Source organism: Pleurodeles waltl, chromosome 9 (assembly GCF_031143425.1).
Source record: "Pleurodeles waltl isolate 20211129_DDA chromosome 9, aPleWal1.hap1.20221129, whole genome shotgun sequence".
Taxonomy (NCBI): Eukaryota; Metazoa; Chordata; class Amphibia; order Caudata; family Salamandridae; genus Pleurodeles; species Pleurodeles waltl.
Window position 1 is genome coordinate 58,402,991 of NC_090448.1, and position 17,585 is coordinate 58,420,575.

A 17,585-nucleotide genomic window follows, 5' to 3' on the forward strand; every position below is an offset into this window, starting at 1 on the left:
CATAAACACCAATTGCTGCAATTGTTGCATTTTCTGCTGCCTATTGCTGAACTAGCCTAATGCCATTCACCTGTGGTTGGACCAACACAGGATAATATTCAAAGTGGAGATTTCTGAGGTAAGATGCACAGTCCTTTAGCACATGAATGCCTAACCAAAAGTAGAATCGGTAGAAGGGATCAGCCTTAGGTTTGTCAAGGGAGGACACAGGCAGTACACCTTATCATGGGTGAGCATTGTAACTTATTTTATGGAAATCCACTGAGTACACCATTACTAGCTTCCGGTTGACACTAATCTGAATACCACCCTGCTGGGCCTACTGCAGCCTGCTCCTTTGTTGTATCTCAAGAAACTAACTACAAACCATTTTATAACTTTAATTCAGAGGTGAATGAGATCAGCATTAAAACTCGTATCCTTTTCAAAATTATTTTATTAATATTGCTGTCAAAAATAAGGCCTAGTTCTATTCCATTCAGGATTTCTGGGTCCTTATTATTGGTGTCTTATCAGTTGTGCATCTGTAGTCTTTGGGGGTGCAGTATTCTTATGGAGTGGTAGGAGAAGACTTCATGTCAATGTGGTCACTCCCAATACACTTCCTCCTTTACATAATTGGCAGCCTAGCAAGGCTAAGGTAGCATTATGTGGCCTTGGTGATAACAATCTGGAATTTGTGACTTAGCCTGCACTATGTTGCTGGTTTTATTCCAAATACTGTGTGGACCAAAGGAGAAGAGAAGCTATCGTTTCTGCATCCCAAACTACTTCTTTAAGGATACTGTTATAGTTTACAGTGGATTTAAGTTTGGGACAACCTGCAATCTGCTACTTTCGCTTATTTTTACATTTCCTAGCACAGAGAACATCATTAGCAGTTGGCAGGAACCAGCAGCTCTCAAGCAACACACCAATTAGAGGTATTACCAGACCTCTCAGAGATCAGAGCAGATGAAAGCTACAGTGCCTTGCATCTCTCTAAGAAAAGAGAGCTGTTTGCACTGGTTGTCATAAAGGCTGCAAGATACAAAGAGATGCACATAGTCCATTAAACCAATGTGGATTATTGGTTCTAAAAGTAGTTAGTCTCTGTAACTGGCAACAATAAATTATGTTTTGGATGAAGACCATCACCCACTCCCACGTGGCATGTGTCATCATACAATTCCTACTCACACTGTCGTAGTTGGACTCTTGCTCTAGGCAAGACTGCTGGTTTAAGGATGACAGTACCTATGTTTGTAGGTGACTATGCCAATTCTACAACAAGTTGCAACTGTCGTCCCAACCCTTCCAGCTCACAAGCAGTACCTCACCAAAACCCAAACAGTAGGAGGTGATTTGTGGCAGCCTTTACCTATGGACTCAAGAGTGTGACATCTCAGGGAGTGTTGTTGTTAAACGGAGATTAACCCTTTCTCACATGAACAACATGTCTCAACCAAACACAGGCAATGAAGAAGTTGCAGTAAAGTTTCAAATAGGTTTTATTTAGCAAAACTGCAATCTGCAACAAGTTGCATGGGCTGCAATGTTTAGGATAATGAACAGTGCAAGAAACAGAATGGTAAAGACAAGAGTAATTAATACAAAGATCCCCACCATCTTTCAATATCATGAGATGACATGAAGTGTGAAAATATGGCCTAATACCCTAGCATAAGGAGCCTACCGTCTAACCTAGAAGAGAGCTAGGTATGTTAAACCTAATCTGCCAATGCCAAGTCAATGAGAAGAGCCCACAACCCTTGTTACCTTAGAATAAGGTCTCTAGCTCAGACTCTGTAGGGACACGAAGACTGGATCAGCATCAAGGCAACGTGCAGCATCGATAGCAGCGATGGCATCTGGTCAGAATCCCTCTGACTATCTGTTTAATTGAGGAATATTTATACAGATCTACTTGGACCCTTGATGTAGTTTGTTCCCAAACAATAGATAACAAGACATGCTTGGGACGGTAATTGATATAAACAATTCCCTCGAAAGCGTGAAGAGGGAAAGTACCTAATGTGAACACCTACAGTTTGTTTATCTTTGTCGCTCGATATTGACACCTTAGCGCGGTGGCACTGATAACAGGGAACTAAAACATAGGCCTTAACTAAAACAAGGCAGCCAACTTAAAAGATTTAATTAAATAAAAGTGCTAAAACAGAGCAAGCTAAGTAGGGTAAAAGTCACTAGGTGACGGGGGTACGAGTCTGCAAGCCAAAGGCTGAGCTAACTCCTGTAACCCATTAAAACAAACTAGGATTCACTACAACACCATGAACCTGTGTTCTATGGAGTGGGCTATGACTTCCTTCAATGGGCAATAAGAGGAAGAAAGGAGCTCTTAGAGTGTTTTCTGTAATGGCGAGGTCCCTTTGAGAACTAGGTATGGGTAGGGTGTGCAGGGTGCAGGATGAATGTGAAGAGGCTAATAAGTAACATTATTAGATGCCCCCAATAGGCAGATTAAAACTAAGAGGGGAGTGAGCAACTTCAAACTAATGAACACATGAGAGTCAACATGATTCTGCCCATCTCATGACCGTAGGTTCTGGTCATTCATAAGAACCAATCTATAGGTAGTCACTCTGCTAAGTGAAAACATAATGAACAGAAAAATACATTCTTTACTTATTTTCTGATGTCACGGACAATAGCCCTCAGTTATGTTGTGTAGGTCCATCATCACCAACAAAATGCTGAGTGTCAGGCCTCAACTCAAGCTTTTGCTAACAGACAGAAACAGGGCTCTGGCAGTCCGCTGTTCTGTTACACACTGTCTTCAGGGGACCAGATTTGTCACAGATAAGCTAATGGCTCACTTAGTTCCTGATGGCTTTCATTTATCACCACTTCTTGCTGATTTGCTGGAGCCCTACCTGCATGAACTGTCAAATAGGTTCTCAAGTTCTTTTTTGTGGAAGGGATGAACTTTATGTGTCAGGATTGTCACACGATATAAGACTGGGGCCAGGAACAGTGCATCTTTTGTTTGACTTGCACATCGCAGCGATGCCAAAGCCAGGCACATCCTCTGAAGAGGGTGGTCTTAGTACAGTTGGATTAATATACATGGATTTTATTGCATTTGCAAATAAAATATTTACAATATGGCCAAGCATAACTTCCGAAATATTTGTAACCTACGAGGAGCAGATAAAGATCCAGCTTTATTACCTGCAAGGATCTGTGAAGGGAGTCAGGCAGTAACATAAGGTGGTCAAAGGAAACCCTGCCTGGGTGATCCTCCTGCAATTTAGGTAGTGGTGGAGAAAAGGAGGTGATATTCCATATTGTTTGAGTCTTGAAAAATATCTCAAGTGTCATTCTTCTTGTTCAGAGGCATGCAAAAGCAGCACGTAAACTTCCATGTAAGGCTAAAATGCTAATTCTGGGAGGGTCATGCATGCACAAAAGCCACAGAGATCACCAAGACCAGTGTTGGGGTGACCTGAAGCACCAATCTCAGCCATTGAACATCGTCCTGGTGCATGAAACACACATAAGCTGATGGGAGGCTGAAGGAATTACAGGGAGTGCAGAATTATTAGGCAAATGAGTATTTTGACCACATCATCCTCTTTATGCATGTTGTCTTACTCCAAGCTGTATAGGCTCGAAAGCCTACTACCAATTAAGCATATTAGGTGATGTGCATCTCTGTAATGAGAAGGGGTGTGGTCTAATGACATCAACACCCTATATCAGGTGTGCATAATTATTAGGCAACTTCCTTTCCTTTGGCAAAATGGGTCAAAAGAAGGACTTGACAGGCTCCGAAAAGTCAAAAATAGTGAGATATCTTGCAGAGGGATGCAGCACTCTTAAAATTGCAAAGCTTCTGAAGCGTGATAATCAAACAATCAAGCGTTTCATTCAAAATAGTCAACAGGGTCGCAAGAAGCGTGTGGAAAAACCAAGGCGCAAAATAACTGCCCATGAACTGAGAAAAGTCAAGCGTGCAGCTGCCACGATGCCACTTGCCACCAGTTTGGCCATATTTCAGAGCTGCAACATCACTGGAGTGCCCAAAAGCACAAGGTGTGCAATACTCAGAGACATGGCCAAGGTAAGAAAGGCTGAAAGACGACCACCACTGAACAAAACACACAAGCTGAAACGTCAAGACTGGGCCAATAAATATCTCAAGACTGATTTTCCTAAGGTTTTATGGACTGATGAAATGAGAGTGAGTCTTGATGGGCCAGATGGATGGGCCCGTGGCTGGATTGGTAAAGGGCAGAGAGCTCCAGTCCGACTCAGACGCCAGCAAGGTGGAGGTGGAGTACTGGTTTGGGCTGGTATCATCAAAGATGAGCTTGTGGGGCCTTTTCGGGTTGAGGATGGAGTCAAGCTCAACTCCCAGTCCTACTGCCAGTTCCTGGAAGACACCTTCTTCAAGCAGTGGTACAGGAAGAAGTCTGCATCCTTCAAGAAAAACATGATTTTCATGCAGGACAATGCTCCATCACACGCGTCCAAGTACTCCACAGCGTGGCTGGCAAGAAAGGGTATAAAAGAAGGAAATCTAATGACATGGCCTCCTTGTTCACCTGATCTGAACCCCATTGAGAACCTGTGGTCCATCATCAAATGTGAGATTTACAAGGAGGGAAAACAGTACACCTCTCTGAACAGTGTCTGGGAGGCTGTGGTTGTTGCTGCACGCAATGTTGATGGTGAACAGATCAAAACACTGACAGAATCCATGGATGGCAGGCTTTTGAGTGTCCTTGCAAAGAAAGGTGGCTATATTGGTCACTGATTTGTTTTTGTTTTGGTTTTGAATGTCAGAAATGTATATTTGTGAATGTTGAGATGTTATATTGGTTTCACTGGTAATAATAAATAATTGAAATGGGTATATATATTTTTTTTGTTAAGTTGCCTAATAATTATGCACAGTAATAGTCACCTGCACACACAGATATCCCCCTAACATAGCTAAAACTAAAAACAAACTAAAAACTACTTCCAAAAATATTCAGCTTTGATATTAATGAGTTTTTGGGGTTCATTGAGAACATGGTTGTTGTTCAATAATAAAATTAATCCTCAAAAATACAACTTGCCTAATAATTCTGCACTCCCTGTAAATCTGACCTCTGGTAATAGCTTGGGTAGCACTCCAACCCATCGTTTTATTGCTTACCATGCCACCTCAGTTTGTTCCCAGCTACATGCAAATCAGTCTTGCACATAGCTGGGTCCAAACTGAGGCGGCATGGTGAGCAAAAGAACAATGGGCTGGAGTGCTACCCCAAGATATTTCCAGTAGTTGTACTTTTTGGTCAACAGCCTCCCATCACCTTTTGTGTGTTTCATGTACCATCCTAACTGGCATGGGTATGCCTTGACACTCACTGTGTCACTGGAACCAAGCTGTATCCGGCTGATGAGCCCATAATTAGGGAAAAATCGGTCCTGGTTTGCTTGAGTTTGGGTTCAGGGGGGGCCTGGCTTGGCAGCTCAGGCTGGACTGTTCCCATGAGGAGCAGGGTCAAGACTGATTTGCATATGTGTGGGTCCAAACTGAGGTCGCATCCTGAGCAAAGGAACAATAGGTTGGAGTTCTACCTCGAGGTATTGCCAGTGGTTAGACTTTTGCAAGCAGCCTCCCATCACCTCTTGTGTGTTTCACATCATCCTGGTGACCAGCATCTGAGAAGATGGCAGGGGTAAACGGAGAGCATATGCACTGCAGTTTTAACATTCTGTGATGCCACAATAAAAGGTACGTGACAAGACACAGGAAGATCATCATTCAGCGGCATATCCAGGTAAGTGTACGGTTTCATTTTTTTCAAGTGAACATGGCATTTCCACATAAGTGTATACTTTATGGCTTACTTTTTTTTAGTCAGCATCTTTCCTGTGCATATTATTTTCATAAACAGTAAAACATTTAATTTTCTGTTTCTTAATTACTATGTAAATAGATTTTGTGTATTAGTCTTTGGCTTAAAAATATAGTTTGTGGCCATTTGCAATGTGTGAACAGCTTAAGTAAGTGCATTTATTGGATGTGACCGAGGGTTTGGTGCAAAAGTCAGGTTTTCATTTAGAGTATGTCAGCCATTCATGGAAATAATATGATTATGGTAACAGCATTACAGCCGTTAATAATCACAAAATTACAGCAGATTAGGCAATAAACAGGGGAAAACACGCAGAAACAGTGTGTCCACACATGTTTCTACTTTATCACTGTGGAATTAGCATCATATTTTTGCTGGGACAATTGTGTAAAGGTCCCTATGTACGACGTGGTATTATCATTTTTAAGTGATAATATCTCTTTTCTATAAATACAAATGTCATGTTAAACACAGGTAGTTGGTTAACAAGAAATGGTTTACTAGCCACGGCATAAAGCTACTTAAACTGGATGACTGATGAAGCAATTTAGGATCTGATTCTCAGCGTTTCAAGCGAGAAGTACTAGTGAGGCATCAGTCTACATTTGTACAGGATAATCAGAATTCCTAGTAATCCTAGAAGTGACAGTGGTTTACTCAACATATATTGATACTTTTGCAGGAGCAAATATCTTTTTTTTATTATTGACATTTAGATATGTACATTGGCCCTGTTGCCCTTTGAGAGATTTGTCTGTGACATTGTAATTTTCTGAAACAGGTATATTAAAGGTGTGCTCTCAAAACCATAGTAGAAGTTGCACTGCCTTTGAGAAAAGAGATTTCCTTGAGGTCAGATCCAGCTTCGTAGTGATATGGCTAAATCCCCCTTGAATCCAAAGCCAAGATGCCCAACCACAAGGCCTTACCAGGGTTGGGCATTTGATACAACAGGAATTCCAGTCATACAACTGAGCATTATTTGGTGGAGCAACTAACGAATGACTGAGGTGGTCATTACAAACTCATTGCCCCCACTTCACCGCCACTTTATCGCCAGTGCGGTGAAGCCCCCGCTGGCCATATTATGATTTTCCCACTGGGCCAGCAAGCGAAATCAGCGTTTCCACCCACCAGGCCAGCGGGAAACGGGGCCTTTACATTGACGCCGGCTCCTAATGGAACCAGTGCCAATGTGGCGGTGCGGTGGGTGCAGCAGCTCCCATCGCGCATTTCACTGCCAGCACGATGGGGCTATGCATGGTGGCCCCTGCACTGCCCATGCCAAGTGCATGGGCAGTTCAGGGGCCCCCAGGGGGCCACCGAGTCACCCATTCCGCCAGCCTTTCCCTGGCAGTGTAAACCGCCAGAAAAGGCTGGTGGAATGGAACTCATAATCGACAGGGCAGCGCTGCTTGCAACGCTGCCCTGTCAGATTTGAAGCACCGAGACCGCCAGGCTGCCTGATGGAGGCAGCCTGGCGGTGGCGGCGTTTCGACCGTGGCGTCTCTGCCATGGTCATATTATGGCAGGCAGACCGCCACTACAGCGGCGGTCCGACCGCCACCATGAGTCTGGTGGTCCATGAACATCCAGACTCATAATCAGGCCCTAAGTCTGGAGACATGACTCTAACTGGCAGGAACACCACTGTACAAGATTTTGCTACAGACAGGGATTATAATAAATGCCCCCAGCCTCTGAAATCTTGAGTGATCAGCCATCACCAAAGGGGGTTTCTCTCGTGCATCCGTATGTGCTATGAATGAATATGAAGTAAAATATTTCTTTCACTTTCTTTGCAGGAAAGAGTTGGGAGCCCTCCTCTCACAAATTCATTAACAGGTTCTGAGTATCTTTTCCTTGTTGCTGCATCTTCCCCCAACAAACTGTTTGGTACCCTTTCTTTTTGGTGGAACCCTGCCATTCCCCATCTGTATAGTGACAATGATAAAAATAAAAAAAAGTAAAATGGTGGCATGGTGTCAATCAGCAAAGGCAAATTGTAAGAAAGCATCTACAGCATGGCATCGAAGGATATTCATATTGGCAAAGACCTCATAGTCTATGACACCATATGATTTTAAGTAAAAAAGATGACAATGCGGAAAATATCATAAACATGAAGATTCCAGCTTGGACTTTAAAATTAATTCGTCAAAAGTTTTTTAACGGCCCAGACGCTTAAAAGACTCATAGACACTGTAGCCTCAATCAGGACCCGATTCTCAAAAGTGTGAGTACATCTTTGCATCGTATGCTTAAACCTTGGAGCTACATTGATTTGCAAATTTTATGAGAGTCCCCAGATTCCAAACTGTATGCCCTAATTTCTAAGATATTTACTCCTGCCTCTAATGAAACTTAGCAGGATTGTCTACACTGCAGACAATATCCCCAGTTACTAGTGTAAATGTGACATTGCACTTTTTCCCATTCTTTCTCCACATGAAATTTTTTACAACCAGAGAATTCTCTTTGCTTGTGTTCTCCCAACACGGAGGAGACTTTGGGGGTACTTTGCCTCTCAACTATTCACTTCAGTCAGTTTCTACTGCTAAAGTTAGGTGTGCAATGATGGGAGAAAACACCACTGGATTGGTTTTGAAAACCCACAATTTTACAACTTAGTGAGGGGTCCTAGGGTTCTCAGTGGGCAGCTCCACTCCTCACACTGCAACTCCCATAAACCCTCCATTTAACCAGGTGTACATCTCCAGGCACTTGGTGGAAGTTCTGAAGTTTTGAAGCAATATACACCAGAAGCAGTAAGAAACATGGTAGTTCCCTTACATAAACTTGTGCCCAATTAGAGTTGCTGGACTGCTTTTAGAAATTGTAATTTTATTTGCCTTCCACTCAATACCCTGTGGGCATTTAGCACATTGCACAATGTTTTGATTCAAATGATTTGTAATTAACAATAATCAACGCTTCTCTCTGCAGCACAACAGGTGCAAGTACTTCAATATTACACTCGCAATAAAAAGAGCATCAATTCAGCACAACTGAAAGTAGGTTTAAGAGTTTGTAATACTTACAGCAGTGGACAGCCTAGATGCCAGTGTCATTTCGAGGTTCCCTTTCAGACCCACCAGGGCAGGAACTAGAATGAACACTTCTGTGATCTTTTTAAATACATCCCAGTGCTGAAAAACGAGAAGTTGACAGAGAATTGGTAACTGTTGCCAACAGTGACAATACAATTTAAATAAATATAATCTACACAAATATAAATATAATCTACACAATTCATATAAACTCGAAAATATCAGAAGATAATGAAATAAACACTGGACAACACTAAGCTGATCTATACGCTTACTTATTATACCCCAGCTGTGAATTTTACATTTACTACAAGCTAGTTTGTCTCCCACCATGCTCCCCTTAGGCAGTCCTAAAGATGACCTCATGTTCAAAAGTGTTTTGTTTGAGACCACAAACTTTTTGCTGTGTACATAAACAATCTTTTTTAAAAGCCGTTTTGAGACCTATTTCAAATAACAAATAGGAAATGGTGTGAAAGAGGCATCACCTCCCTATTTAGGAATCGCAAATGGATGTAGCAATACTTAGCGACTACAAATGTGTTCGCAAGCCACTGATCTGGGACTAAACACCTCAAAGGCAGTGGTATCTGACTGGCAAAGGCGAATCTGTTCCAGCGAGATAGAAGACAGTAGTAAAGGGGACACTGCATTCTTCCTGAAATGTGTTCCCAAGCTGGAAACATTTTTCTAAAGCAGTCCCTGTCCCTCAAATGGATACAAGTTAAATGCTTCTTTTGGGGAATAAATGATTTCCGTTTGGGAAAGAAAAAACATAAATGGCTTGCTATTTCTTGCAGGCCACAAGCCTCTATCTGCTGTCACTGACCTGGGTTGCAAATTGCAACCTGTCTCATTAGTATTCATGAGGCAAGTTGTTTTGTGACCCTCTAAGAACCGATGATTTATGACGTGACCTATTAGTAAACAGCTAGCATCACTAAATAACAGGAAAGACACAAAAAATTGGTGTGCAATTGGCACCCACTATTTCGGATCTACCTGTCCGTGTATCCAGCCCAAGAAGTGTTCTTTTCTTTACTTTTCCTTCCTGCACTTACACTGGCCACATGAGGAAGTGCTCAGGACATCTGTCTCCCACATGGTCTTAGTGCCCACTTGATACATAACCGACCAAAGACTGAATAGGCTTCTGGGTATGCACTGAACGTGTCTCAGTTAAAGCAAATAGAACCTGGGCGTTAGTGACTGATCAGAGAGCATGGTGCTTCCTTTGCGGTGAACAGCAGAACAAGTTCCACCTCCTATTCCCTGCCAGGGCCCAAGCACAGCTGCATTCCACCTCACCAAGGGAGGCCTTAGACGCATGAACAGACAGTACAAGAGAGTGTTTGTACCCTAAATTGTTAACCATACACTTAGGCAAATAACCAAGAGACTAGAGGTGATTCAGCTCATAGTATGATCGACAGAAAAAAGTTTTATCTTGCGGTGGCTTGCAGTGACTAGTAAATAAAGCACCATATGAAATAAATAAAAGCAGTGGCCAGGAATCAGTATTGTTAAGTGACTGTCTGCCATTTGATTTTCAAGAGAACTTTTCTAATCCGACTAATGTTACCTTCATAATATTAGTGCCTTCTCTGCCAAGAGGTAGGGAAAAAGGTAGTAAAAAGTGTGGACACGGGGATTTAAGTACTGAATTGTCTAATTCAAAGCAAAACGAACTACAAGACGTTTGATTGAGCAACACCTGATTAATCAGTAGCCCAAACAGGTTACAGAAAATGTTTAAGCTTTCACAGCTCAGAAACTTCCGGAACAGACACAGACAACAGAAGCTGAAAGCATACTACAACTTTTACACAGCTAAGCTCCATTCAGATGCACATGAAGTACTATGAATTGCAAATACTGATCCATAGTTTCAGGACCTAGGTAACTATTTTCTAGAGTTGCACTTCATGGCTGGGGTCGGAATATAGGTCATCTGATGGGAAAGACACGGACTTTGCGGGCACTGATATACTTTCCCAAGTACCTTTCATACCAAAGACCTGCACCTACACTTCACGCCAAAAACATAATCTGGAGTAAGTTTGTGAAGTGGGTGTGAAAAAGCACGTAAATTTACAAAGCCATCATCACCATCACACCACATACATTCTTGCAAACCTCTCCGTCTATGGTGGTTCAGAGTAAGAAGTGTAAAAAAGAAAAAAACAAGGATTTGCATCTATGCAGCCAGGTTTTGGAAGAACATCCCTGTATCCACCAGACACTCCCCAACACTGCTCCAATTCAGGAAGGAGTTGAACTCACTTCTTTAAAGAACACTGCATCACAAGCACAAACCATCCACAGCCCAGGTACCTCTCTACCACTGGATGGCGTTTTGCTTGTCTTCGACCCTGTACAGTGCTCCAATGTCTTTTGGTTAGGTTCGGAGTACAAAAACATTGTTACATACACACATACACAAAAGCAGTGGCGTAACTCACAAAGATGGCCCCCTGCTAATATGATTAGGGGCTCCTGAGTGTCCAGTATCTCACAGATATTCATTGGCCTTGAGCTAAACTGCCCCCCTTGGAGGTTTGGTGCCTCCCTCCCCCTTTCACTGTAGAATCTGCATGGCCCTAAATTACGCCCCTTCACAGATAGATGCCCCTATAATTGTTGTAGTTTTAGACCTCGAAATGGTCCATGCCACCTTGCATTAGTAACTGAAATTATGTCAAGGTAGACGTACTTCATCTCTTTGCTCAACCCAAGTGGTAGGTAAATTATGTTCCGAGTGACAGTGTCCCTTTCAACGTCAAAAATGTCTTTAGAGCTAGAAGCTTTGAGAGCCAGCAGACCACCATGTCCGTGACTGCTTTTAAATAAAGCAGTTTTTTTTCTATCTGCAGCCCGTTTTCCTTAAAGGAAAACGAGCTGCACTTAGAAAAAAATACCGAAACCTTTTGTTTCGTTTTTTTCAGAGTAGGCAGTGGTCCGTAGGACCACTGCCTGCTCTGAAAAAATATTTTTGTGAGCATTCACAAAGGGGAAGGGGTCCCCGTTTGCGAATGAGTTACCATCCACTTCAAGTGGATGGTAACTGCGAGTTGATTTGCGACCGCTTCAAGACCTAACTATAAATATGGAACAACGCAATACCCTTTCTTTAAAGTCATGCCTGATCTCTACCTCATTCGGCCATAGAATAAGGTCATGTAATTACCGAAAAATGGCCGCAGATATAGCTGCTAAAGGTAAAGGAAACAATAGGACACCATTCTTGCTGTAGATTTATTTCCTTTACAAAGGGATAATATATACTACTTCTGCACTAATTTTGAACATGGGATTGTTGTCATGCGCTGTATAGATAATTGTATGTGGTACCCCAACTCCAAATTTTAATTACATTTCATTTCAGGGTTAAAATGTTGTCACAACTTTCTCTATCTGTCCATAATTACGGAGCCCCACGTTCTTAAGCATAGTCTTAGCTCCCTTCTGTGCCTTTGTAGGTAGCCCTGGAGGCCCAAATCATTTCACAATTATGAAAGATGATCACATTCGAAAATTCTGCAGGTACGGGCTCGGGCCGGCCATTCATGGATGTTTACTTCTTACCAGACATTTTAGTGTTTCCTTGATAATGTCTATGGGCAGGAAGACACCACTGTCAATAAATATGGAACCCCAGTCACTTACAGGCACTCGAAGGTAGCAGCAATGCTGAACATACCGCTTCTTGTCACCTCCATACACAACTCAAGGCAGACTCATTTGTCCTCCCTCTAGTACGCTCCCTCGCCCTCCTCTTTCATTAGGGGCTCGCCTCTATCCAAGACAGAGGTGTGTATGATTTTGATGAAAATCTAGCATGAAAAAATGGTTCTGACGAATTTATTTCATGACTAAACAAGCCTGCGGGAGGGGAGGAGTTGAATGGTCCCCATTTTTTGTTTTCATCAAGATCCTCATCCCTGCCTTTCATGTCCCCTTAGGTACCATGCTTCCCACTTTACCTCAGTTTGGTCTACAAACCCATAACTCACCTTTTTTTACTTTACTCATTAAAAAACACCCTTAAACCTCCCAAGTTACTCCCTTTTTACACGAACCTGATTTTTCTCCATTTTTTTCCAAATCTCTTACTCCCACGCCTGCTTTAACTCTCATTTTTTACGAACCCCCTTAACCCCACTTCACTCCTTATTCAAACCCCTCACTTCCAATCCCACTTTACTCCATTTTTTCAAACCCCTTACTTCTCTTCCCACCTTACTCCTGTTTTTTTTTTTTTTACAAATCTCTTACTCTCTTTTCCCCCCTCCGCTTTTTAACCCCCTACTCTCTTTCCCACATCACTGCCTTTGTTCCAACCCCCCCACTCATCCTCCTGCTGCACTCGGACTGAGAGAGTTATAACTGCATAACTGAGCGAGTTTTTTGAGGGGTGCATAGTGCGGTGAGGTTGGGGAGGATGCAACATTTGTTTAGGGTTGAAGATGCTGAATGAAGTTTTCACAGTAAGCAAGTGAATGGCTAAGGGTGTATACAGTGTGGCTCAGGGTTTACAGGGAGAGGTAGAGGGTATTTAGGGCAGAAGAGAAACAATGAAGTGTGACTTATAAGAAGAGAACCTAGGATAGTTCAAGGACATCATTTTGAATAGTCTCTCTTGTTGAGGTGAAACTCCAAAAATAAAGATACAATGAACCTAGCGGGGAACTGAAAAAAGATCCTAGGCACTAAGTTACTCTTTTTGCCATGGTAGCAGAAGTAATGTCCTCATTTGGCCAGGTGGACAAACTCTCACCCTATTTAGACAACTACGCCTACCTGGCCAATATCTCTATCCCTTCAGAGGAGTTCCGACTATGGCAGGTCCCCTAAAGGCGTTCAAAGCCACTCAGCAAGCTTTTTTGTTTTACAAAAACAGACTCTACAAGCGAGATATTGTTTTTGTAAAACAAAACAAAATTATACTGACACCTGAGGAGTTTTCTGCCAAGGTTTGAAGCCATTTTTATTTTTTCCTCTTCGGGACCGCAGGCTTTTATTGGCAGTCCTGAAGAAAAAATGAGGGATATTTCAATAAATGAATGTCTCATCCTCAGACTCACTTTGCTTATAGATTGATGAAACAGAACATCTATTTGCTAGAGCCCATTACCCTTTTTTATGCAGGGTGCATATTGTTGGAATTTGCATTTTCTTTTCCTGCAGACTATCTATGGATGTTGTTAATTTAGACAAAACTTTCAGCATCTAAATATTTTGCTCCCACTTCTTTTATGGTGTTTGTCTACAAGAGCCAGACTGCTCTACATGGGTTCAGACCCGGCTTGATGATGTAGAGTAGTGTTGCAGTTCAGCAAGTCTGAACAAGGATTGTCTTGTTGGGGCTAATAGGTCAAAGAATAAATAAATAAACTTGCTGCATTTAGTTTAAACAATTAACGAGAAGCCTCAGTGTTTGGCATGTTCACTGGCTTTGCACAAGCAATTTGCTTTCTTGAAGGTGTTTCCTCTAGCAGTTTCTATGGATCTCACATCTCTAGGGATAGTGACTACAGAAGTAACACCATAACCTGAGCTTCCCATTCTCCAAGTGCTCAATTCACTGATCATCGAGAACCTTTTGCAGTGTAGACCCAATAAAGGTATTGGGAAGAGCTTCCGAAGGATATATTTTGAGAAGAATCTTGAACATTCTCATTTTAGAATAAAATAACATTTGGCAATCATTTTGCTGAATTACACATTAATTGTGATTAAGGGCCAGATGTAGCAAAACGCCAATTTGCGACTAGCAAATTGCGAGTCCCTGCGACTCGCAATTTGCAACTCGCAAATTGGTATGCAGTACGGTGTTTCAGACACCGACTGCGACTCGCTATGGGGTCGCAATGACCCACCTCATTAATATTCATGAGGTGGGTCGCTAATTGCGGCCCCATAGCGAGTCTAGGCACTCGCAAACATGGAGGCCTGCTGTCGTCAGCAGACCTCCATGTTCGTGACTGCTTTAAATAAAGCAGTTTTTTTTTTTTTAAGTGTAGCCCGTTTTCCTTAAAGGAAAACGAGCTGCACTTAAAAAAAAAACGAAACCTTTAGTTTCGGTATTTTTTCAGGGCAGGGAGTGGTCCCTTGGACCACTCCCTGCCCTGAAAAAATATTTGTGGGTCCATTCACAAAGTGGAAGGGGTCCCATGGGGACCCCTTCCAATTTGAGAGTGGGTTACCATCCACTTCAAGTGGATGGTAACTGCGACTCCATTTGCGACCGCATATGCGGTCGCAAATGGAATTGCATTCCACTCCGAATCGCAAATAGGAAGGGAACACCCCTTCCTATTTGCGATTCTGAAATGCATATTGCGAGTCGGTCCCGACTCGCAATATGCATTTCTGAATAGCAAAGAGGCTTTTGCGCCTCGCAAACGTCGATTTTCGCCGTTTGCGAGGCGCAAACCCTTTGCTACATCTGGCCCTAAGACTCTTAAACGTTGCATGTACTGAGAAAAGAATGGAATGGACGTACTTATGGATACTATGGGCCATATGTACGAACACTTTTTCCCATAGACACAGAATGGGTAAAAACCTTTGCTACATCTGGCCCTATGAAACTAAGAAAAGAAGAAGAATATGATGGACTTCCTAAGCATTTCTTGAAGTCACACTTCTATACACAATCCTCTAAAATGGTTTAGATACGGGCAGTGCTTGAAATGGAAAAATTAAAGTGCCGGTACTCTGTGATAGAGTACCTGCTTGTTCCTGAGAAGTGCCGGTACTCTCCTATTAAAAGTATTACGTTTTACTTGAAATGTGCCGGTACTCTCCCTCTCAAAATAAAAAAGTGCCGGTACTCAGTACCGGACAGTACCGGCCCATTTAAAGCACTGGATACGGGTAAAACTAACTAATGTGCCCCTTGGTAAAAGTACTATTATTAAAGTTAGACAATTAGTAAAAGCTTGCAGTCTCAATTGTATAAAGGAGCTAAAACATGAGAAGATTAAAAAAAAACCTTCAACTACAAACCTCAGGTACTTGACGTCTGGTGCCTCTATAGATAGCACTATGCAAGTGAGCTCTGTAACTGTTGTCAAAAGGCCTCGTATCAGTTAAGGAATAATATTTTACATTATGAAAGGACTGACTGTTGGAAAGATCCAAATTAGGCCATGGTGCCCTACGTTTCTTGAGAAGGAGGTTTTTTTTTTGGCAACAAACTCCTTAATTTGTCAACAAAGGGAAACAAGTATGACACCCCCTTATGTATTAACAAAAATCGCCTCCATTATGTGAAACAAAAGAAACATGAGTGACATATCGAAGAGATGTCAGGCTTAAGAGGCATGGCTTCTGCTGCATCACTAATTTAGTAGCATCCAGCTTGCACCCATCTGCCTCTAGTAATATCTTCTGACTGTTACCAGAGGAACCGTAATCTCTATCTGTCCTTATCCTGGATATAAAAATATTTTCATTGTCTCATTCTTGCAATAACTACATATGTCTTAGCAATGTGATAAAAAACAGATGCCACATATGTCTTGCTAGATCAAACAGTGCAAGCAAATAGGATTTATGAGATGCATACATCTTGTACATACGAGTGGGAAAGAAGTCAAAGACAGCAAGCAGAACAATTATAGACATTAAGCTTTTTCATTACCAAGATTCTCTGCAACCCTCCAGTTTTCAAGCACTTAATGAACAATATCTGATATCTTAAATCTATAACTTTTTGCTCATTTGCTCAACTTGGTAACATCCTTGTAAAAAAGAAAGTCTGGTGCATGTTCAAGAAAACTTCAAGAGATGGGAGATACAAATCTATCTGCAATTCAAGAACTGCAAATGTCACACTTCTGCCATATAATTCTCTGGACAATATATCAATCTCTGCTTATTGTGCACCTGGACTTCAAAAATTTTGATCAAACAGCAAAGTGAATCATATGTATGTGAATAACTCCTTAAAGTATTGGGTTTTTCAGGTTATATAAATTTATATAAGATTTTGCTATGCTTAAAGCTCATCTAATCTGCTTCAAAAGGATTTACACTTTGGACGGTATCAAACTTTTTATCACACATTTGAGGTGTTAGAAACAGATGTTACTCATCAGAGGTCACCTCGGATCCCGGAAGAGCAATGCAAAAGCATTTCTCTTCCGACGGGGAGGTGGGGAGGGAGAGACATGAAAGAAAAGGAAAGACCTTTCCTTTCCTTTCCTTTCATGTCTCTTAAAGCATTTATGCTGCCCGATCGCAATGTGATCGGGCAGCAGAAATGCCCACTAGACACCAGGGATTTTTTTTGTGTGTGTATGTTTCAATAAGGGGAGCGGCCCCTTGGGCAAGGGCCTCTCCCCAGGGGGCCAAATTATTTTAAAGCCATTTCTGCCTCCCCTATTAGGCGATCTGCCCCCAGGGGGGCAGAAAACCCCTAGACACCAGGGATTATTATTATTATTTTTTATATGTGGGGAGCGACCCCTTAGGCAAGGGTCGCTCCCCGGGGCCCAAATTATTTTTAGGTGATTTAGACACCAGGGAAGTTTTTTTTTTTTTATACTGACGCATAAGGGGAGCAGCCCCTTGGGCAAGGGCCGCTCCCCAGGGGGGGCAAATAGTTTTAGGGCATTTCTGCCCCCCGACCCTCCAGGGGCAGAAACCCCATAGACAGCAGGGATAATTCGTT

The 17,585-nt window shown here is 42.2% G+C and overlaps 1 protein-coding gene across 4 annotated transcripts in view; it reads right to left on the reverse strand.

Annotated features, from left to right (window-relative positions):
- Positions 1-17,585, reverse strand: part of SLC41A3 (solute carrier family 41 member 3) — a 283,615-nt gene that overhangs the window by 142,586 nt on the left and 123,444 nt on the right. For all 4 annotated transcript variants that reach the window (XM_069206274.1, XM_069206276.1, XM_069206275.1 and 1 more), the window contains one exon: positions 8,897-9,004. In XM_069206274.1, coding sequence (XP_069062375.1) covers positions 8,897-9,004 — 108 coding nt within the window. The remainder of the gene's footprint in view (positions 1-8,896; positions 9,005-17,585) is intronic.